Raw genomic sequence first — 22701 nt, forward strand, 5'->3', positions numbered from 1 at the left:
CTGGAGGCAAGGACCCACCACGAGAAGGTCACTCAGAGATTGCTATGTGTAAAGGTACAGAATTGTATATAAGGAAGTCATGTACAGTGTATTCTCTCTCCTTGTGCTGTGATGCTGTTCGTCAAAGGCTCTATGTAATTGATTAAAAGAACCTGTCTGCTAAGACAAGATATAACCGTTTGCTGTGGTAAGTTTGTAGTGTCATCTAGATTGGAGGGGAAAACAATGGTAAAACTGACAATGGCTGGGCATGTGCTCAAGTGTCTGTAAAAGAGTTCCAGAGTGACTGCAGTTTGTGGGAAGAGTTGACTGAAAATACTGTGCAGGAAGAAGCTACTGGAAAGCACTGAAGTTGTGCAACTGATCTGCTGCTGAATTGTGAAATTAATCTCAACATGTTCTTTATCTGCTGTTATGATTTTAGAGTTTTTATAAATACTGGGAGCCAGAATTTGTTATTTAGGAAATTATATTTATAACCCAGGGACAAACACTACGTTGCATAGTGTAGAGGTCCAGCAACACCTGGAGGGCGGTGCAGCTCTTTCCCTGCAGGTGCTTTGGGAGATGTGCTCCTCTTCCTCCACCTCCCCTCCAGGCCAGGCTGTGACCACCCACAACCCATGAGATGATGTCCCAAAGGCTGAGGTACTTACAGAGCAGGCGGAGGGCCACCGGTGGAGAGGCCCGACTGCCCTCCAGGCTCTGGACTTGGCAGGAATAGGTGCCGATGTCCGCGGTGGAGGCCTCCTGGAGCAGGAGGGAGGGGGCCGGCCCCTGGGACAGCCACCTGGCATCCTTGTACCAGGTGAACAGGGCCCCCGAGGAGGAGGAGGAGGAGGTGCCTTCATCTTCGCAGGTGAGGGAGACTGGGCTTCCTTCGCACACCTCCGGACCAGGACGGATCACCACCCGAGTGGCTGCAGGGAGAGGAGAGGTAGGATGAAATGGGGGGGGGGGGGCTCTACACCCTCAAGGGGCTGATTGAGCCCAGGTGGACGCGTGAGGGAAAGTCCCCCAAAACAGCAGAGTATTTCATAGAATCCTAGAATCAAAGAGTTGGAAGAGACCTCCTGGGCCATCATCCAGTCCAACCCCATTCTGCCAAGAAGCAGGAATATTGCATTCAAATTACACCTGACAGATGGCCATCCAGCCTCTGTTTCAAAGCTTCCAAAGAAGGAGCCTCCACCACACTCCCTCTGGGGCAGAGAGTTCCACTGCTGAACGGCTCTCCTTACAGTCAGGAAGTTCTTCCTAATGTTCAGATGGAATCTCCTCTCTTGTAGTTTGAAGCCATGGCTCCATAACATCCTAGTCTCCAGTAAAGCATAGAATCCTAGAATCCAAGAGTTGGAAGAGACCTCCTGGGCCCTCATCCAGTCCAACCCCATTCTTCCAAGAAGCAGGAATATTGCATTCAAAGCACCCCTGACAGATGGCCATCCAGCCTCTGCTTCAAAGCTTCCAAAGAAGGAGCCTCCACCACACTCCCTCTGGGGCAGAGAGTTCCACCGCTGAACGTCTCTCACAGTCAGGAAGTTCTTCCTCATGTTCAGATGGAATCTCCTCTCTTGTAGTTTGAAGCCATGGCTCCATTGCGTCCTAGTCTCCAGGGAAGCATAGAATCATGGAATCCTAGAGTTGGAAGAGACCTCCTGGGCCATCATCCAGTCCAACCCCATTCTGCCAAGAAGCAGGAATATTGCATTCAAAGCACCCCTGACAGATGGCCATCCAGCCTCTGTTTCAAAGCCTCCAAAGAAGGATCCTCCTTAAAAATGCAAGAAGAATCCTTAGTATATAGAGCATTCCACTCATAGCAAGTGGAAACAGTATGGTGTGGTTGCAAAGAATTCTTATAATAATAATATAATAATAATACTTTATTTATATACCGCTCCATCTCCCCGAGGGGACTCAGAGCGGTTCCCAGGTAACATCACAAAACATACAAAGTAAAAACAACATAACTATAAGATTAACAAAACAAAATATAAGCATAAAAATTGTCACCAGAACACACATCTATTAAAAGTAATCCTGCCTGTTCAAGGCAATTAAAAATGTAAAAGGCCGGGCCAAGATTTGTGCAAGCCCCAAAATTCGAGGGGCCCCGGGAATAAAGTGCAAATCTATGGCAGGCAACAATCATATTAGACACGGGGTCTGTGGCTGTTCATTCCAGGGCCGATTAGAGGAAGTGATCTGGGTAATTGATAGAAAGAATAAGGCCATATTCGATAATGTGTGGGGTTGAGTTAGAAATGGTCATTTTCAAAGGCTTGTTGGAACCACCAGGTCTTCAAGCTCTTACGAAAGGAGGGGAGGGATGGGACCTGTCATTTCCCTTGGAAGGGTGTTCCAGAGGCGGGGGGCTACCACTGAGAAGGCCCTCTCCCTTGTCCCCACCAACTGTGCTTGTGATGGAGATGGGACCGAGAGGAGGGCCTCCCCAGAAGATCTTAGAGTTCATGCCGGTTCATAGAAGGAGATAGGCGGGGAGGGATGGGGCCTGTCTTATTTCCCTTGGAAGGGTGTTCCAGAGGCGGGGGGCCACCACCGAGAAGGCCCTCTCCCTTGTCCCCACCAACTGTGCTTGTGATGGAGATGGGACCGAGAGGAGGGCCTCCCCAGAAGATCTTAGAGTTCATGCCGGTTCATAGAAGGAGATAGGCGGGGAGGGATGGGGCCTGTCTTATTTCCCTTGGAAGGGTGTTCCAGAGGCGGGGGGCCACCACCGAGAAGGCCCTCTCCCTTGTCCCCACCAACTGTGCTTGTGATGGAGATGGGACCGAGAGGAGGGCCTCCCTGGAAGATCTTAGAGCTCATGCCGGTTCATAGAAGGAGATGCGATTGCGGGGATAGGCAGGGAGGGATAGGGCCTGTATATTTCCCTTGGAAGGGCATTCCAGAGGCGGGGGGCCACCACTGAGAAGGCCCTCTCCCTTGTCCCCACCAACTGTGCTTGTGATGGAGATGGGACCGAGAGGAGGGCCTCCCTGGAAGATCTTAGAGCTCATGCCGGTTCATAGAAGGAGATGCGATTGCAGGGATAGGCAGGGAGGGATGGGGCCTGTCTTATTTCCCTTTGAAGGGTGTTCCAGAGGCATGGGGCCACCACCGAGAAGGCCCTCTCTCTCTCGTCCCCACCAACCGTGCTTGTGACGGAGGTGGGACCGAGAGGAATATCTTAGAGCTCGTGCCGGTTCACCAACCGTGCTTGTGACGGAGGTGGGACCGAGAGGAGGGCCTCCCTGGAAGATCTTAGAGCTCATGCCGGTTCGTAGAAGGAGATGCGATTGCAGGGATAGGCAGGGAGGGATGGGGCCTGTCTTATTTCCCTTTGAAGGGTGTTCCAGAGGCAGGGGGCCACCACCGAGAAGGCCCTCTCTCTCTCGTCCCCACCAACCGTGCTTGTGACGGAGGTGGGACCGAGAGGAGGGCCTCCCTGGAAGATCGTAGAGCTCATGCCGGTTCATAGAAGGAGATGCGATTGCGGAGATAGGCGGGGAGGGATGGGGCCTGTCTTATTTCCCTTGCAGGGGTGTTCCAGAGGTGGGGGGCCACCACCGAGAAGGCCCTCTCTCTCGTCCCCACCAACCGTGCTTGTGATGGAGGTGGGACCGAGAGGAGGGCCTCCCCGGAAGATCTTAGAGTTCATGCCGGTTCATAGAAGGAGATGTGATTGCGGGGATAGGCAGGGAGGGATGGGGCCTGTCTTATTTCCCTTGGAAGGGTGTTCCAGAGGCAGGGGGCCACCACCGAGAAGGCCCTCTCTCTCTCGTCCCCACCAACCGTGCTTGTGACGGAGGTGGGACCGAGAGGAGGGCCTCCCTGGAAGATCTTAGAGTTCATAGAAGGAGATGCGATCATGGAGATAGGCCGGGCCCGAACCGTTTAGGGCTTTCTAGGTCATGACCTGCACCTTGAATTTGGCTCGGCAACTTATCGGCAGCCAATGACGCTGTTTTAATAGGGGTGTTGTATGCTCCCGATGGTTTGCTCCAGTAAGGAGCCTGGCTGAAACCCATTGTACCAGTTCAAACTTCCAGGCGGTCTTCAAGGGCAGCCCCACATAGAGCGCATTGCAATAGAGCGCATTGGATGTAACCAAGGCATGAGCTTAAGGGAGTGAGGTGCAGAAAGAGGAGGGTGTGATGAGTGGATTGAATGGATTGTATGACCGGGGTCTGGCGGGGGCCTCTTAAGGTCTGCCAAGGCTGAAGACACCATCCCCCAAAAATCTGGAACTTGGAAAACTGCATGATGGAGAACAAAGGAGGTGAAGCATTTGGTGGACTTGGGCATGAAAAGTGCTGAGGCGAAATCCAGAGGATTGGCCTGAGAACCTGTTTACGTAGTCAACTCCTTTATCTGTGCAACCACCACTGGGTCTGCATGCCTACTTCTGTCTCTCCCACTGAAAACAGATTAATGAACATGTTAAGGTTCAAGAACCATTCATGACATAGGGATGTGCCCCCATCACTCACTCTCCACCACGAAGTCCAGGGAAGCGCTGGCCTGGCCAAAGGCGTTGCTGGCCCGGCACTCGTAGTCCCCTTGGTCCTCTGGGCCGACCCCTGGGATCTCCACCCGCAAGGCGTTTGGGGAGGAGGAGGCCACCCTCCGCACCCTCTGCTCCGGGTTCCCTCGGAAGGCGCTGGAGGCCAGGACGGTCTCTCCTCGGAGGAGCAACAGCGTGGAGGGTGGGTTGCTCTCCACGGAGCACTCGATGGCCGCCAGCCTCCCCTTCTGGGTCTCCAGGAAGGACTGCACACGGACGTTCCTGGGTGGATCTTCCAGGAAAAGGAGACAGAAAGGGAAACAGAGTGAATCCACAGCTCCCTTGAGACAGAGCTTGGCAGCAAAGTGTGACAAAACATACACTTTTTTGATGCACACATGGAGGACACACAAAAATATCATGACTGTCGGGACTCAGGAAGGAAGACCTTGCAAATATGCCTTTCCTGGTTACAAATGTGCTATTCCAACGCTCAAGAGATTTTGGAACCAAGGTCAAAAAGAACTTTTCTAGGCAGTGCTTGTCGCTCATTTCACCCGCCTTAGTTCCATAGCTAACATTACCAGAACACATTAAAGTATTGTTGTTGTTGTTGTTGTTATATTTATTTATACCCTACTTTATCTCTCCTGAAGGAGACTCAAAGAAGGGAAGAAAGGAAGACAGAAAGAAAGAAAGAGATGAACTGAACCATCCAAACTGGGCTCTCCAGGCCAAGGGAGACTCCACCTCGGACCTCAGAAGAGCTGCAAGAAAACCGAGAAGAAGCCACGAGAGTCAAGACAGAGGTCCACCCAGAGGGAAAGGGTTCTTGCCAGACATCAAGGGAACCACTGACCACAGAGGGAAGAAGCTGAGGAGGAAACACAACATACAAACCATCTCCAGACCCACCAAGGAAATCCAACCAATGCTCCGTTCAGCAAAGGACAAGAGGGATCCTCTCACTTCTGCAGGAGTCTACCATTGTATCCCATGCAGCTGTGGACAAGTCTACAGAGGGACCACCAAATGTAGCGTGGCCCAGACATGAATCAAGGAACATGAAAGGCACTGCAGACTCCTTCAACCAGAGAAGTCAGCCATAGCAGAGCACCTGAGGAATCAGCCTGGACACAGCAGATTATTTGAGAACACAGAAGTGCTGGACCACTCTCACAACCAACATGTCAGGCTACACAGAGAAGCCATTGAAATCCACAAGCATGTGGACAATGTCAACAGAAAGGAAGAGACCATGAAAATGAACACAATCTGGCTACCAGTATTAAAAGCTCTAAAATTACAACAGCAAAACAGCAGAGAGGAAAACAGGCAGGGACATCTAATCACCTCTCAACAAAAGTTTGCTCCAGGCACTGCCAGGCAATCAAATGCTAATCAAGGTGGTGAGTTGAAACACTCACCCCCTCGCTCCAGCAGACAAGAGTCCTTTGTCCCACCCTGGTCATTCCACAGATATGTCCTAATTCCAAGAGACCTCACTACCTCTGAGGATGCTTGCCATAGACGCCGGCGAAACGTCAGGAGAAATGCCTCTAGAACATGGCCATATAGCCCGAAAAAAACCTACAACAACCCAAAGAAAGAAATTGCTGGAATGAAGATAGCTAAGAGGCGCCGAGAGAAGGACAAAGAAGCAGAGTGTGAATGAGAAAAGGATTGTGTGTTCATGTTTGGAAACTTCAGAAACCCCTATTATAAAAAGGCCGAGTTGCATCTCAGTCGCGTGGCACCATTTTCCTGTCGCACACCCAACAGCTTTGCCTGGCCAAAATAAACCTATTGCATTGGATCTCCTCACTTCTGATTGAAACAGAAATTCTAGAGGTTTTGGGCAGCACCCAGCAAGCCTCAACAATTCACCCAAGAGTGGCATGGCTCTCATTTGGGGGAAACTAAATTGGGGAGCAGTTCTCCCCCAAACCTCCCCTCCTCCCTTAAGCCAAAGAAGGGGTCATTTATGAGTTGTTTCCAAGCCCAGGGACTTACAGAGGACGCCCAGGGTGCCCAAGGTGGAGTTCCGGAGCCTTCCCTGCGCTGTCTTGACGGAGCAGTAGTAGGTCCCAGCATCCGCCACTGTGGCCCGGGGCAGCACCAGGGTCTTGGAGGGGCCCTCCGCACACCGCCGACTGTCCTTATACCAAGTGTAATGCCGTTCTCTGTCCACGCTGCTGTCCACTGAACAGGTCAAGTTCACCGCGTTCCCTTCCCGGACATCCAGAGGAGAGATCCAGATCCTCGCCACTGCAAAAAAGGCAGTTTCAATAAAGGCTATTCTTAGAATCATAGAATCATAGAATCAAAGAGTTGGAAGAGACCTCATCGGCCATCCAGTCCACCCCCATTCTGCCAAGAAGCAGGAATATTGCATTCAAATCACCCCGACAGATGGCCATCCAGCCTCTGCTTAAAAGCTTCCAAAGAAGGAGCCTCCACCACAATCATAGACACAATCATAAGCTGAACTCATAGAATCATAGAATCATAGAGTTGGAAGAGACCGCTTGGGCCATCCAGTCCAACCCCCTACCAAGAAGCAGGAATATTGCATTCAAATCATCCCTGACAGATGGCCATCCAACCTCTGTTTAAAAGTGCTAAGTGGTGAGGAGGAAGAAAAAGGAAAAAAAGCTGGCAGATATCAGAAATCCCTACATTTTAGGAACGTCAAAGGGAGAAGGAAGTCTGAAGGAGATCAGGCAGGCTAGCAGAGGAAACACTGAGCAATCCAACCCCATCCTAGAGACAGCTGTGCTGGCTGCAACTGATCTATATCGGGAGAGTTTCTGTTCCAAGCACCATGTCTCCTTCCAACATGGCATGATCATCAAGTTTGCAGACGACACCAAATTGGGAGGGATAGCCAATAGTCCAGAGGACAGGAGCAGAATTCAAAACGATCTTGACAGATTAGAGAGATGGGCCAAAACTAACAAAATGAAGTTCAACAGTGACAAATGCAAGATACTCCACTTTGGCAGAAAAAATGAAATGCAAAGATACAGAATGGGGGACAATGCCTGGCTCGAGAGCAGTACGTGTGAAAAAGATCTTGGAGTCCTCGTGGACAACAAGTTAAACATGAGCCAACAATGTGATGTGGCGGCAAAAAAAGCCAATGGGATTTTGGCCTGCATCAATAGGAGCATAGTGTCTAGATCTAAGGAAGTAATGCTACCCCTCTATTCTGCTTTGGTTAGACCACATCTGGAATATTGTGTCCAATTCTGGGCACCACAATTCAAGAGAGATATTGACAAGCTGGAATGTGTCCAGAGGAGGGCGACTAAAATGATCAAGGGTCTGGAGAACAAGCCCTATGAGGAGCGGCTTAGGGAACTGGGCATGTTTAGCCTGAAGAAGAGAAGGCTGAGGGGAGATATGATAGCCATGTATAAATATGTGAGAGGAAGCCACAGGGAGGAGGGAGCAAGCTTGTTTTCTGCTTCCTTGGAGACTAGGACGCGGAACAATGGCTTCAAACTACAAGAGAGGAGATTCCATCTGAACATGAGGAAGAACTTCCTGACTGTGAGAGCCGTTCAGCAGTGGAACTCTCTGCCCCAGGGGGAGTGTGGTGGAGGCTTCTTCTTTGGAAGCTTTTAAGCAGAGGCTGGATGGCCATTTGTCAGGGGTGATTTGAATGCAATATTCCTGCTTCTTGGCAGGGGATTGGACTGGATGGCCCATGAGGTCTCTTCCAACTCTTTCATTCTATGAAAGAAGGAGCCTCCACCACACTCCGGGGCAGAGAGTTCCACTGCTGAACAGCTCTCACAGTCAGGAAGTTCTTCCTCATGTTCAGATGGAATCTCCTCTCTTGTAGTTTGAAGCCATTGTTCCATTGCGTCCTAGTCTCCAGGGAAGCAGAAAACAAGCTTGCTCCCTCCTCCTCCTCCCTGTGGCTTCCTCTCACATATTTATACATGGCCCTCATTATGTCTCCTCTCAGCCTTCCCTTCTTCAGGCTAAACATGCCCAGTTCCCTAAGCCGCTCCTCATAGGGCTTGTTCTCCAGACCCTTGATCATTTTGCATTTATTTATACCATGAAGGCTGGTATAAATGAAGGCTGAGAGGAGATATGATAGCCATGTATAAATATGTGAGAGGAAGCCACAGGGAGGAGGAGGGAGCAAGCTTGTTTTCTGCTTCCTTGGAGACTAGGACGCGGAACAATGGCTTCAAACTACAAGAGAGGAGATTCCATCTGAACATTAGGAAGAACTTCCTGACTGTGAGAGCCGTTCAGCAGTGGAACTCTCTGCCCCGGAGGGAGTGTGGTGGAGGCTCCTTCTTTGGAAGCTTTTAAGCAGAGGCTGGATGGCCATCTGTCAGGGGTGATTTGAATGCAATATTCCTGCTTCTTGGCAGAATGGGGTTGGACTGGATGGCCCAGGAGGTCTCTTCCAACTCTAGGATTCTATGATTCTATGATTCTATGTTTCTTGTCTCAGAATTCACGGTTAAAAAGCAATGCAATTAAAGACAAATATTCAAATGGAATTGTAAAAGATGGAACTCCGTCGCTCTCCAAGGCAGTTGAACAACTCTTGGAAAGGTTCTTCCTAATGTTTGGGTGGAATCTCTTTTCTTGGAGTTTGGCTCCATTGGTTTGTGCCCAAGGGTGCATCCACACTGTAGAATTGATGCAGTTTGGCACCACTTCAACTTGGTTAAATGCTATGGAATCTGAGGAGCTCTAGTTTTACAAGGTCTTCAGCCTTCTCTGCCAAAGAAGGATGGTGCTTCACCAAACTACAGCTCACATGATTCCATCACATTGAGCCATGGCACTGGCCTCAGGGAATGATGGGGGTGTCTAAAAGGAAGTGGTGGTGGGAAAAGGTCAGTAGTGTCTTTCTTTGCTGCAGAGATACAAGCAATATATTCATTTCAAAGCAAAACCGGCTTGTGAGTGGTTATTTAATATTGCTATATAAAACCTACAGTCTTACAGGACATTGCAGTCCAACAGCATCTGGAAGGCTCCCATCTCTGCTTTATAGAACCACAGTTTCCTGACCATGGTCACAGTCATGATGATGATGAAGCTGATGATGATGATGATGGGACGCAATGGCCAGCAGTCCATCAGCCAGTCTTAGGGAACATTGCAAATTACAGTCCATTAAGATCTGAATGGATGGACATTGCCCATAACTGCAAAGATTATATTGGACAGCAACAATCCACAAGCCAGTCCTAGGGGATGCTGGGAAATGCAGTCCATTCACATCTAGAAGCCTGGATGAGGTCCATCATAGGACCATAGCCTGTGATATAGCTACAAAACCAATACATGTGCAAACGATTTAGAATTACCCTGTTTACTCACATCTAATGCTCACCTTTTTTGGCTAAATTGCCTCACCAAAATTAGAGTGTGCATTAGATTTCCATAATATGGTAATCTTACTGCAGAGCCGAAGCAAAAGGAGAAGCTGTTCAGGAGCATCTTGAACTGCTATTTGAGGGACATCATCTCTCATTTAATGGGCCAAAACTAACAAAATGAAGTTCAACAGTGACAAATGCAAGATACTCCACTTTGGCAGAAAAAATGAAATGCAAAGAGACAGAATGGGGGACAAGGCCTGGCTCGAGAGCAGGACGTGTGAAAAAGATCTTGGAGTCCTCGTGGGGAGGAAGTTAAACATGAGCCAACAATGTGATGTGGCGGCAAAAAAAAAAGCCAATGGGATTTTGGCCTCCCATCAAGAGGAGCCTAGTGTCTAGATCTAAGGAAGTAATGCTACCCCTCTATTCTGCTTTGGTTAGACCACTTTACCTGGAATATTTTGTCCAATTCTGGGCACCACAATTCAAGAGAGATATTGACTCTAAGCCGGAATGTGTCCAGAGGAGGGCGACTAAAATGATCAAGGGTCTGGAGAACAAGCCCTATGAGGAGCGGCTTAGGGAACTGGGCATGTTTAGCCTGAAGAAGAGAAGGCTGAGAGGAGACAGGATGAGGGCCATGGATCAAGAGGTGAGAGGAAGCCACAGGGAGGAGGAGGGAGCAGGCTTCCTTCCTGCTTCCCTGGAGACTAGGACGCAATGGAACAATGGCTTCAAACTACAAGAGAGGAGATTCCATCTGAACATGAGGAAGAACTTCCTGTGAGAGCTGTTCAGCAGTGGAACTCTCTGCCCCAGAGTGTGGTGGAGGCTCCTTCTTTAGAAGCTTTTAAGCAGAGGCTGGATGGCCATCTGTCAGGGGTGATTTGAATGCAATTTTCCTGCTTCTTGGCAGAATGGGGTTGGACTGGATGGCCCATGAGGTCTCTTCCAACTCTTTGATTCTATGATTCTATGATTCTATGAGGAACATCATCTCTCAGTGCTATGGGACCCTGGGATTTATAGTTTGGTGAGGCATCAGCCTCCTTTGCCAGAGAAGGTCAAGGTCTTGTAAAACTACAGCCCCCAGGATTCAATAGCATTGAACCAAGGCAATTCAGTTGGTTTCCTTCTGCAACAGAGATGCACCCAAGGTTTCCTTTTCTGTTGATGGAAACTTTAGTGTTTTAAGGAAGGAATCCTAAGCAGGAAGCCACTGGAATGTGAACCTTTTTCGGCCAAATGACAAAGAGTGCACTTCTTTGTATTGTTGAAGGCTTTCATGGCCGGAATCACTGGGTTGTTGTAGGTTTTTTTTCGGGCTATATGGCCATGGTAGGAGAGAATGACTCTAGACCAGTGGTTCTCAACCTGGGGTCCCCAGATGTTTTTGGCCTTCAACTCTCAGAAATCCTAACAGCTGGTCAATTGGCTGGGATTTCTGGGAGTTGTAGGCCAAAAACATCTGGGGACCCAAGGTTGAGAACCACTGCTCTAGACCATGGCCATATAGCCCGAAAAACCTAAAACAACCCAGTGCACTTCTTGTCACTCCATATTACACTCAGCAGCAAATACTTTTTTTGTTTACGGGTTTTGAAAACTGAGGTGCGCATTAGAGTTGAGTCTGTTGCGATCCTTCTCTGAATTGCAGCATCAGGGTTTGTGTCTGCTGCAATGTCGGGGTGGAAGCTGCCAAAGACTGGGATGCATACCGTTTGCGGTGAAGGTGGCGCTGGAGCTGGCCTTTCCCAAGGCGTTGCTAGCGGTGCAGACGTACTCCCCTTCGTCCTCCATCACCACGTCCCAGATCTCCATGCTCAGGCTGTTATAGGCGGTGGAGGCCTTGATTCGAGGGCTGTGAGTGGGGCTGGTGCTGGAGGCCAGGACCTGCTTCTCTTTGGAGATTTCCAGGAGGGCCTGGGGCTCGCTCTCGACCGCGCACTGCAGGACCGCCATTGGCTGGCCCTCCGTCCGGAGGAAAGAGGTCACCTGGGGTTTCCGGGGAGGGTCTGTGGATGGACAGATAAGGAGTGAGAGGCCCCATATTTCCTTCCCAAATGAGGGCTATCTGCTGTGGTTTATTCAGAACCTAGTCCATCAAAGACAGCGTAGCTTCACACAGTTGAAAGAGGAAACATACATTTACTCTTATTCAGCAGAGTCAAAAGCAAAAACTTGTGGCATTGCATCAAAAATAAATTCTACAGAGTAACAAACTTACATACTCCTTGTATGCATCACAAACCACAGAGAGTATGGCTTCCAACTCCCAAAAGAGAGCATCCTAAAGTACCTCCAGATAAACTCCACTGAGTGTGGCCCAAACTTACTGGGCTTAATGAGCACCTGCATATAATGATGACTCCTAGAATCATAGAATCCTAGAGTTGGAAGAGACCTGGTGGGCCATCCAGTCCAACCCCAGTCTGCCAAAAAAACAGGAAAATCACATTCAAAGCACCTCCGACAGATGGCCATCCAGCCTCTTCTTAAAAGCCTCCAAAGAAGGAGCCTCCACCACATGGCCAGAATGAGGTTGGTTCCTTAACACTACTTAATAGGCACGGGCAATCCATGGTTCTAAATGGTTCCAAAGTATTTACAAAACTAAAGTTCTGGCGGTGAAAACTCAGGGGCGCTGGTGCTTCTACAGTGTTGCTAAAGTACTGGTGGTGAAAATTTCAGAACTCTAACAAAACTTTTGAAATTTCATTATTATTTTGTTATTGGCGATTTTTATGACAGACTCAATTAGGAACAGCCAATTATAACAAAATTTTGAAAGTTTTGTTAGAGTTCTGAAATTTTCACCACCAGAACTTTAGCACCACTGTAGAAGCAAAGCACCAGTGCCCCCTAGTTTTCACTGCCAGAACTTTAGTTTTGTATGTACTTTAGAACCTTTTAGAACCATGGATTGCCCAGGCCTACTACTTAACCCTATCTACTCCAACCTTGGTGTTGATGCTTGCAAAACTCACCATTTTCAGTATACCTTAACACTATCCTCACTGTTGTTGTTGTTATTCTTCTTCTTATATTGGGGAGGGGGGATATGGGAAAGGTTGACCTACACAACCAATTCGGTCTAGGGAATGAGAGAGGGTACTCATAGTGCCAAAACGGTGTCCTGACATGCTAAAACTGAGTACCCAGGATGGCAGTCCCTCTGGATTAAGGTGGGGCTATTGAATGGCAAGTCTGTAAATGGAAAAACAGCTATCATCCAGAACCTAATCCTGGATGAGCATGCAGACTGTTGGGGTTCAGCCTGATCCTGATCTGTGTGAACAGGATTCTCGGATAGTTTTTTAAACTGAGCAAGCTCTCCCTGACTCTGACAGTGTGGAATCTGTTGTTGATGCAGAGGTCAGTGGGAATGAAAATGAAACCCAACAGTTAGAAGAGAATGTTTTGGAAGTTAGCCGTGATATCTCCCCACCTGGGCTTGATAATGAGGTCCGAAGAGAACAGATAGTCAGAGATAGATTTGTTTCCCAGTCTGTACGAAGGTCACAGCGCCTTCAGCAGAAAGAGGCCCAAACAGAAAAGTCAAGGGGCGTTTCTAAGAATAGCTTCTTTGGTTTAAGAGCATCCCTGCCGGGTGCTTCTTTAGGTCAAGCAACGTTCGGGACTGTGGCTGGTCTTGGCAGAATTCCTGTGTTCCATGGCCAGTAATCCCAGAGGCTTCTGTTTCCAAGTTCATGGTTAGTAAAAGGCTAACAGACTCCTGGTTATTGTTTTGTGGCTTTTGAAGTTTTGCTCAAGTTCAGAGATCCTATTGACTACTGTGTTTTTTTGTGGCTTTTTTACTCTGCATTTACCTTTCTTTTGTAACCAATTTTTCATCAATAAACAAGGATTGCTTTTCCTACAGTCCAGAATGGTGGATTTAATCTTATGGTCTTGTTTCTTGAACTGGGATGCAACACAGACGTGTGCATAATGAAGACCTGGTTGGATGAGGTGCTGGGGGGAGGGTAATCTCTCCCTGCTTTGTCCTATCAGCTGTTAGGAATTGTGAGAGGTGCAGTCCAAAACACTTGGAAGGCCGAAGTTAGCCCATGCCCACTTTAGAATCAAAATAGGGGGGTGCACAAATTTTGTTATGACAAACTCTGCTGGTACGGCTGTACCAGGAGCTACAATTTTATTTGCTTTGTATTAAATGTTTGCTTGCAGTCCTAAGTTTCAGGGTTCTGCAGATAGGTGGCTTCCTTTGGTTGCAGTCATAGGGCAAGTCACCTGTCCATCATCGTTAAGTTTTGGTTCCGCCCCTTGCTCAGGGCAATTGGGAAGGGAAGGGAGCCATTTTTTAGTTAGTCTCAGCAAGGAAAACCAATGTACAGGATGTGTGCAAGCTTCCCCTGTACAAAAGCTTCAACCCTTAAGACTTTCCAGGGGAGAACAGTCTTAAGAGTCTCCAAAGATTTCCAGGGAAACAGCCCTAAAGACCAAAGAACTCCAGCTGGAAAACATCTAAGCCTTTACTAGTAGGTCCACTCGGTGCTCAAGAAGCAGTTTGACCCGGTAGCAGAGCCCACATCAGTAAGGGTTAGATTACAGTCAGCCTGGGAGAAGTTAAAAAGGGGACTTTCCTTTAAAGTAAAGAAGTTATTGAAGACAGTTGCCTGTCCTTCGTGGGCAAGATTAGGAAGCCACCAGTGGCATAAAAGCCTGGAATCATTTGTTTAACTTTCTAAAGACAAGAGAAGTTTCTGTTTGTTCATTAATAAAAGACTTTGTTATACTTCACAAGCCATCTAAAGACTATTTGGCCACGGTGGTACACGCTTTGGTCACATCCCGCCTCGACTACTGCAACGCTCTCTACGTGGGGCTGCCCTTGAAGACGGCCCGGAAGCTACAGCTAGTCCAACGCGCGGCAGCCATGGTGTTAACGGGAGCAGGACGCAGAGAGCATACAACGCCCCTGCTGTCCCAGCTCCACTGGCTGCCGATTCGCTACCGGGCCCAATTTAAGGTGCTGGTATTATCCTACAAAGCCCTAAACGGTTCCGGCCCAAAATACCTTGCAGACCGCATCTCGGCCTATGAGCCCACGAGGGCCTTGAGATCTTCCGGGGAGGCCCTTCTCTCGGTCCCGCCTGCCTCACAGGCACGTCTGGCGGGGACGAGAGAGCGGGCCTTCTCGGTGGTGGCCCCCCGGCTGTGGAACACCCTCCCTGTTGAAGTTAGACAGGCGCCCTCCTTGTTGGCCTTTCGTAGGGGCCTGAAAACATGGCTCTTCGAGCAGGCCTTCAACTGAGAGTATCTTGAACGACACTGGAATGGACTAGGATTATGAAATTTGGCTATGACCCCAGGACTTGACGAAGCGGATTTTTTAGTATAAGTATATGTCATGTTGTATTGTCTGGTTTGTATTGTCTTGATTTTTGTACACTGTCCTTTATGTTGCTGTTCACCGCCCCGAGTCGCCTTCGGGCTGAGAGGGGCGGTCAATAAATGCAAAAAATAAATAAATAAATAAATAAATTTGTGGTGGAAAACCTCTGAGAACTTCTCCTTGGGCCCCCTGGCTTCCCGCTGTGCAAAGGTTGCACGTCCTGTCTTAAAGGAAATTCTTTACAGGCCCAGCGCGCGACAGAACACAAACGAAATAGCTTTTTTTAGCTGTGCACACCCCTAATAGGAAACAACACTTTCAAACCAAGGACAGAACATTTTTCAAATTTTGTTACATGGTGCTATTACCATTAAAGGGCCACTTACACACAACGGTGATGCTGACCGACGGGGAGATGTTGGTCCCGGTGCCGTTGGGTGCTTGGACCTTGCAGTAGTAGGACCCGGTCTCTTGGCTGGTGATGCTATGGAAGGCCAGTGTGGCCTCGCTGCTGCTGCTTCCCCCTTGAACCCGCTTCCCGTTCCTGAACCAGGAGAAGGTGGAGTCCTCCGGAGCACTTCCCATCACGTCACAGGTGAGGGTGAGGTCACTTCCTTCCCGCACCTCCGGAGATGGAGAGACCAGAACCCGGGCCGCTGGTCCAAGAAGAAAGGCAGAAGAAAGTAATGGGATAATGGTACAGGCCACTCCTGAGTTACAGACATCCAGCTTACAAATGACTCACAGTTAAGAACAGGTCTGAGACGAGAAAGAGTGGGAGGAATCTCCCCCTCGGAAGGAAGCGAAATCCACTCCTGGAAGAGTTATTATCATGGGGAAAGGGGTCTCCTGTTACACTCTAGCACTGAAACACCTTTTCACCCAGGATCGCACCAGAGTCCAATAATACTATCTAGAAATGTTTATTAAGCAAAGCAAGTACAAAGGGATAAAGGGGCAATTCCAAAAGAATCAGTAGAATAGAAAATACAAAATACCAGTAATCAAAAAATGGCAAAGGAAATGAAGTCAAGAGAAGCAGTTATGCAAACATGAATCCATAAACCAGAAAACAGGAGCTTCTTCCAAGGCAACCCCTTACAGGAACAAAGACATGAACCAGAACATGAAACATGAAGCATGAACTTGAGAACAGAGACAGGAAAATCTTCCTTTCGCAACACTATCTCCTCGGAGAAGCTTGAAGCCAAACTACTTAATTTAAGCCTATCAAGCCACCCATAACATCATGCCGAACACACTTGGACTTCAAGGTCTTCAAAGACTTCTTTCGGATTCTGTGAGAATATCTATTTTTTACTCCCTCCATTCTCATGCCTAATCTAGTTTCCAGGGAAAACTCCCCATCAGCCCAATGACTTTCACTTTCCCCTATAGCTTGGGAACCAGCACCAGAATCCAAAACAATGGCTTCCTCTGCCTCGGTCTCATCAGCCTGCAATTCTCTCCGATCTGAGCCCTGCAATTCTCTCTGATCACACACACAGGCTCCTCATTATGAAACCCATGCTCCTCATCCTTTGACAAATCCTCAGGTGCTTGCTCTGCTACAGCATTTCAACTGAAGCCGTCTCTCCAATCCTTGTTTTCATAACAAGCCAAATTTTCCAAAACCAATTCTTACAGGGTCAGAAAGTGGGGGAAAATCTATCTATCTATCTATCTATCTATCTATCTATCTATCTATTAGGGCTGGGCGGTTTCGTTTCGTTAATTCGTAATTCGTTAAAAATTCGTTATTTTTTTGTTAACGAAGCGATAACGAACCATTCTGGAGCAACTTAAAAACGAAACGAATTTTTCAATTCGTTTCGTAAATGCTTCGTATTTCGTTATGTATTCGTTTCGTAATTGGTTTGAGGTCGTTTCGTTATTATTTCCGCATGTCTGGGGCAAGTTTTATAGTTGTTTTTTGTTTAATTAGTGAAAAAAATTATAATATCACACCAACAGTCAACAACAGAGGGAGAGGGAAGCTTCAGAAGTTTTTTTAGCGTATTGCGCGATCGCGGCCGCCATTAACGAATCGATTCGTTATTGTTTCGTTATTGTTTTGTAATTTTTTTACCATTTACGAAATTTCGTAAATATCGAACTTTTTTTAAGGAAAATTTCGGAATTCTTTTAAATATCGAAACGCAAAAAACCCAAAAAAACGAATCGATTTTAGAAACAAAATTTTCCGTTGTTACCCAGGCCTACTATCTATCTAGACACTTAAGAAATGTCCCTGTTCCAACTTACATACAAATTCAACTTAAGAACAAACATACAGAACCTATCCTATTCATAATTTGGGGATTGCTTTATGAAGAGCTTTCCAAACTGTGTGTCATGGATTGATGTTGTCACTTTTGGGGGGGGGGGGATACCTTGTTTTTGTCTAAACTTTTTAAAATCCCCCAAAATCTGTAGATGTGTGAATCTTTCTGAAACTTCTGGGGATGGATGCCCCGGTTATGTTGTGCTATCTCCAAGTAAACAGCTGCTGTAGTTTTTTTTTTTAAAAAAAGTTTATAAAATCTTTGAAAATTCCCCCCAAATCCGTGGATAAGTGAAACATTCTGAAATTTGGTAAACGTGTTCTACCATTGGAGCAAATTTCACTCCAATAGCTTTAAAAATGAGGAAAAGTTAGTCTGTCCATACCCCCCTATTACCCCACTTTTTCCCCTCCTTTTTTTTTCTTTTACCTTTCCCCCTAAAAATTCAATAAAATTACTTTTAAAAAAATGAGGGAGAAAGGATCCCCGGAAAGTTTGCCCAATTATAGTAATTGTCTCCTCTGAGAAGCTTGAAGCCAAACGACGTAATTTAAGCCTATCAAGCCACCCATAACATCATGCCGAACACACTTGGACTTCAATAGTAATGAAATAGTAACACATTTTCATTACTCTTGTTATAGTAACAATTTTTTCCCTAACTCTACTTTAGAAACACTTTAGAAACAAACCGCCAGCACCCTTGTTTTGTAATTATTTTTGAACTATTTTTAATAGATTGCACATGCCGAAGAGACAGTAACAATGGCTGCACCAGCACTGGAGGTTGCTGATCAACATGGACTCACTTTGGACGTGGAAGTAGAAAGGCCGTGAGGAGGACCCATAGGGGTTGGTGGCTGTGACGTTGTAGCCGCCTTCGTCCGCTGGGGCTACGTCTCGCAGCTCTACCCGAATGGCGTTGGGGGCTTGGGATGTGATGCTGATGCGCTCGAGTTGGCTGTGGGCCCTTGAGTCGCTGGAGGCGATGAGGTTGCTCCCTTTGTACAGAGCAAATTGGGCTGGGGGCTTGCTGTCCACAGAGATTTCAAAGATGGCCACCCGTCCCCTCTTTGTCTCCACGAAGACGGCCACTTCGAGTTCCCCTGGGGGGTCTGGAAGGGAAAACACGCAGAAATAGCACTGCATTGCAACCAGCAACAGACACAAGTGTTGAGGCTCTGTGCCCCTAAGCCAGGCATGGGCCAACTTTGCCCCTCCCTCCAGGTGTTTTGGTAGGCTGTGAGGAATTGTGGGAGTTGGAGTCCAAAACACCTGGAGGGAGAGTCGAAGTTGGCCCATAGAATCATAGAATCCTAGAGTGGGAAGAGACCTCCTGGGCCATCATCCAGTCCAACCCCATTCTGCCAAGAAGCAGGAATATTGCATTCAAATCCCCCCTGACAGATGGCCATCCAGCCTCTGCTTAAAAGATTCCAAAGAAGGAGCCTCCACCACACTCCCTCCGGGGCAGAGAGTTCCACTGCTGAACGGCTCTCACAGTCAGGAAGTTCTTCCTCATGTTCAGGTGGAATCTCCTCTCTTGTAGTTTGAAGCCATTGTTCCCTTGCGTCCTAGTCTCTCTCCAAGGAAGCAGTTTAGGGCCCATGCCTGCCCTAAACTCTAGAGCAGTGTTTCTCAACCTTCCTAATGCCATGACCCCTTAATACAGTTCCTCATGCTCTGGTGACCCCCCAACCATAAAATTATTATTTTTGTTGCTATTTCATAACTAATTTTACTACCGTTATGAATCATAATGTAAATACCCGATACACCCAATTTTGAATACTGGTGGGGTTGGTGGGGGGGGGGGGGCATTGATTTTGTCATTTGGGAGTTGTGGTTGCTGGGATTTATAGTTCGCCTACAATCAAAGAGCATTCTGAACCCCACCAACAATAGAATTGGGCCAAACTTGGCACACAGAACTCCCATGACCAACAGAAAATGCTGGAACGGTTTGGTGGGCATTGACCTTGAGTTTGGGAGTTGTAGTTCACCTACATCCAGAGAGCACTGTGGACTCTAACAATGATCAATCTGGACCAAACCTGGCATGAACACTCAATATGTTCAAATGTGAACTCTGGTGGAGTTTGGGGGGAAATAGACCTTGACATTTGGGGGTTGTAGTTGCTGGGATTTATAGTTCACCTACAATGAAAGAGCATTCTGAACCCCATCAACGATAGAATTGGGGCAAACTTCCCACACAGAACCCCCATGACCAACAGAAAACATTGATGGTCTTTGGCGACCCCTCGGACACCCCCTGGCAACCCCCCCCCCCCCCCCAGGGGTCTCAACCTCCAGATTGAGAAACACTGCTCTAGAGTATGCTTAAAGACTTCAGTAGAAACATTAGGATCAGTTTTACTTTAGACTTCAGTAAGAACAGTATGTTTTCAGACTTCAGTAAGAACTGTATTGCTTAGAGACTCCATTGGACTTTCCGACTAGACAGAGACTCTGTTAGACTCTCAGAACAGAGAGATGCTTTGGACTTTGGGCTGTTGGTTGAAGAAAGATACCCTGTGTTTTCTGCACAGAGAAACTACCTCAAATTCTACCTGTAACTGGACTGATATGCAATGCCCCTGTATGCTGAATACATGAAGTTTGTGAGTAAACCAACTCTGTTACTTTTAAAGAGATCTGCTTATTTTTTACTCTTGAGAGCATGGTTTGAAGGCAAATATCTTTTAAGGGAGAGTAGATGTTTTGGGGCAACCGAAAAAAACACTTCTGAAACTCTGCTGCATTCTTCAATGTGTTTTTGTGCGCTGGCATATCTTTATCCCTAACAGTTCAAAGAATTACCTAGGTTGAACAGCTGAGCAACCCAACTGCCTTGCGTGAATGCCATTTCCCCAAAAGGTGATGCCTCTAACAGGTCTTGTTTTTGACCAAGAGGTTAGGGCATCCTTTTTCGAAAAAGTTGTGACTGGGCTCCACAATTGAAGGGAGATGTTGACTCTAAGCTGGAATGTGTCCAGAAGAGGGCGACTAAAATGATCAAGGGTCTGGAGAACAATCCCTATGAGGAGCGGCTTAAAGGGCTGGGCATGTTGCGCCTGAAGAAGAGAAGGCTGAGAGGAGACATGATAGCCATGTATCAATATGTGAGAGGAAGCCACAGGGAGGAGGAGGGAGCAAGCTTGTTTTCTGCTTCCCTGGAGAGATACTAGGATGCAATGGAACAATGGCTTCAAACTACAAGAGAGGAGATTCCACCTGAACATGAGGAAGAACTCCGTGACTGTGAGAGCCGTTCAGCAGTGGAACTCTCTGCCCCGGAGGGAGTGTGGTGGAGGCTCCTTCTTTGGAAGCTTTGAAATAGAGGCTGGATGGCCATCTGTCGGGGGTGATTGGAATGTAATATTCCTGCTTCTTGGCAGAATGGGGTTGGACTGGATGATGGCCCAGGAGGTCTCTTCCAACTCTAGGATTCTAGGATTCTAACAAGGCCATGCCTTTCCAAAAATCTCAAAATCTCCCAGAGGTTCTGGAGATTTCTATTTCAGTTGAAACTGAATATTTGAATGCCGGGCTCGATAGGCATTTGGTTGAAACTGAATGGTCATTAACAATGACAAATGCATCTCTGAAGCAATGTTGGCTATTGCAAGTAGTCACTAGATAACAAACACTGTATTTGTTGGGCCCAAAGCTAAATAAAGACCTCTTTTTACAGTCATTGTGTCACGTTGGGAATCACTGACCCCGTATTTTCCCCTGGATGTGTCAGATACATGGCTGTCAGCTGCACCCCGGGTTGGTGTAGGTAGCCAACCGTCAGCCCTGCCCACTGCTTACCTAAGCAGTTCGAAAACAGCTTTGGCTGCAATTAGAGAAATTAGGTACCGCTAAAAAAAGCAGGGGAGTGTTTTACAATGCCATAAAGAAAAAGAAGATCGGAAAATGCCGGAATGGGGAAGTCCTGATGGCTCTTCGTCATAGAGGATGGAGTGACAGGACCCCCCGTGGCACGACACAAAAACCTCCTGTTCTGTCTGTGTACTGTGTACTGTGTATACAAATGGCATTGAATGTTTGCTGTGTATGTGTACTTGTGATTCGCCCTGAGTCCCTTTCAAGGTAAGAAGGGCAGAATATAAATAAAGTATTATTATTATTATTATTATTATTATTATTACTATCTGAAACACCACAAGGTGAGTCCACAGCAGACACTCTGTTGGCTGTTGAATTGGTTCACACGTTGGACCCTTCCCAAGTGTCTAGGACTGTGTGATGTTTCGGCGAATAATGCATGCAGATCCCAGTAGGGTGGCCTTCTGTCAGCGCCGATTGTGTTTAAGTGCAGGCCAAGGTCTTGAGGCACTGCACCCAGTGTGCCGGTCACCACTGGGACCACCAATAATAATAATAATAATAATAATAATAATTATTATTATTATTATTATTGTATTGTCGAAGGCTTTCATGGCTGGAATCACTCAGTTCTTGTGGGTTTTTTCGGGCTATGGCCATGTTCTAGAGGCATTTCTCCTGACGTTTCGTTTGCATCTATGGCAAGCATCCTCAGAGGTAGTGAGGTCTGTTGGAAATGGGGAAAAAGGGGTTTATATATCTGTGGAATGACCAGGGTGAGACAAAGGGGCCTTTGTAAGTTGGGCTGGGTGTGAATCTTTCCACTGACCACCTTGATTAGCATACAATGGGCTGACTGTGCCTGGAGCAAACTCTTATTATGATTATTATTATTTGCAGCAGTCTGAGGAATAATGGGTTTTGTAGTTGAACACATTACCCAATAATATATATATATATATATATATATATATATATATATATATATATAGTAAAGGTCAAGGTTTTCCCCTGACATGAAGTCCAGTCGTGTCCGACTCTGGGGTGTGGTGTTCATCTCCATTTCTAAGCCGAAGAGCCAGCGTTGTCCGTAGACACCTCCAAGGTCATGTGGCCAGCATGACTGCATGGAGCGCCGTTACCTTCCCGCCGGAGTGGTACCTATTGATCTACTCACATTTGCATGTTTTCGAACTGCTAGGTTGGCAGAAGCTAGGGCTGACAGTGGAAGCTCACGCCGCTCCCCGGAATCGAACCTGCGACCTTTCGATCAACAAGCTCAGCAGCTCAGTGCTTTAACCCACTGCGCCACCGGGGGGCTCCCATATATATATATATATATATATATAT

At 47.4% G+C, this 22701-nt stretch overlaps 1 protein-coding gene across 1 annotated transcript in view; it reads right to left on the minus strand.

The window, feature by feature from the left end:
* SIGLEC1 (sialic acid binding Ig like lectin 1) overlaps positions 1-22701 on the minus strand; it is a 72697-nt gene that overhangs the window by 19457 nt on the left and 30539 nt on the right. The window contains exons 11-16 of the mRNA XM_067468422.1: positions 18324-18629; positions 15616-15885; positions 11592-11888; positions 6524-6778; positions 4497-4802; positions 657-920 (exon numbers count right to left, since the gene is read on the minus strand). Of these exons, the coding sequence (XP_067324523.1) occupies positions 657-920; positions 4497-4802; positions 6524-6778; positions 11592-11888; positions 15616-15885; positions 18324-18629 (1698 nt within the window). The remainder of the gene's footprint in view (positions 1-656; positions 921-4496; positions 4803-6523; positions 6779-11591; positions 11889-15615; positions 15886-18323; positions 18630-22701) is intronic.

Source organism: Anolis sagrei, chromosome 5 (genome assembly GCF_037176765.1).
Source record: "Anolis sagrei isolate rAnoSag1 chromosome 5, rAnoSag1.mat, whole genome shotgun sequence".
Taxonomy (NCBI): domain Eukaryota; kingdom Metazoa; phylum Chordata; class Lepidosauria; order Squamata; family Dactyloidae; genus Anolis; species Anolis sagrei.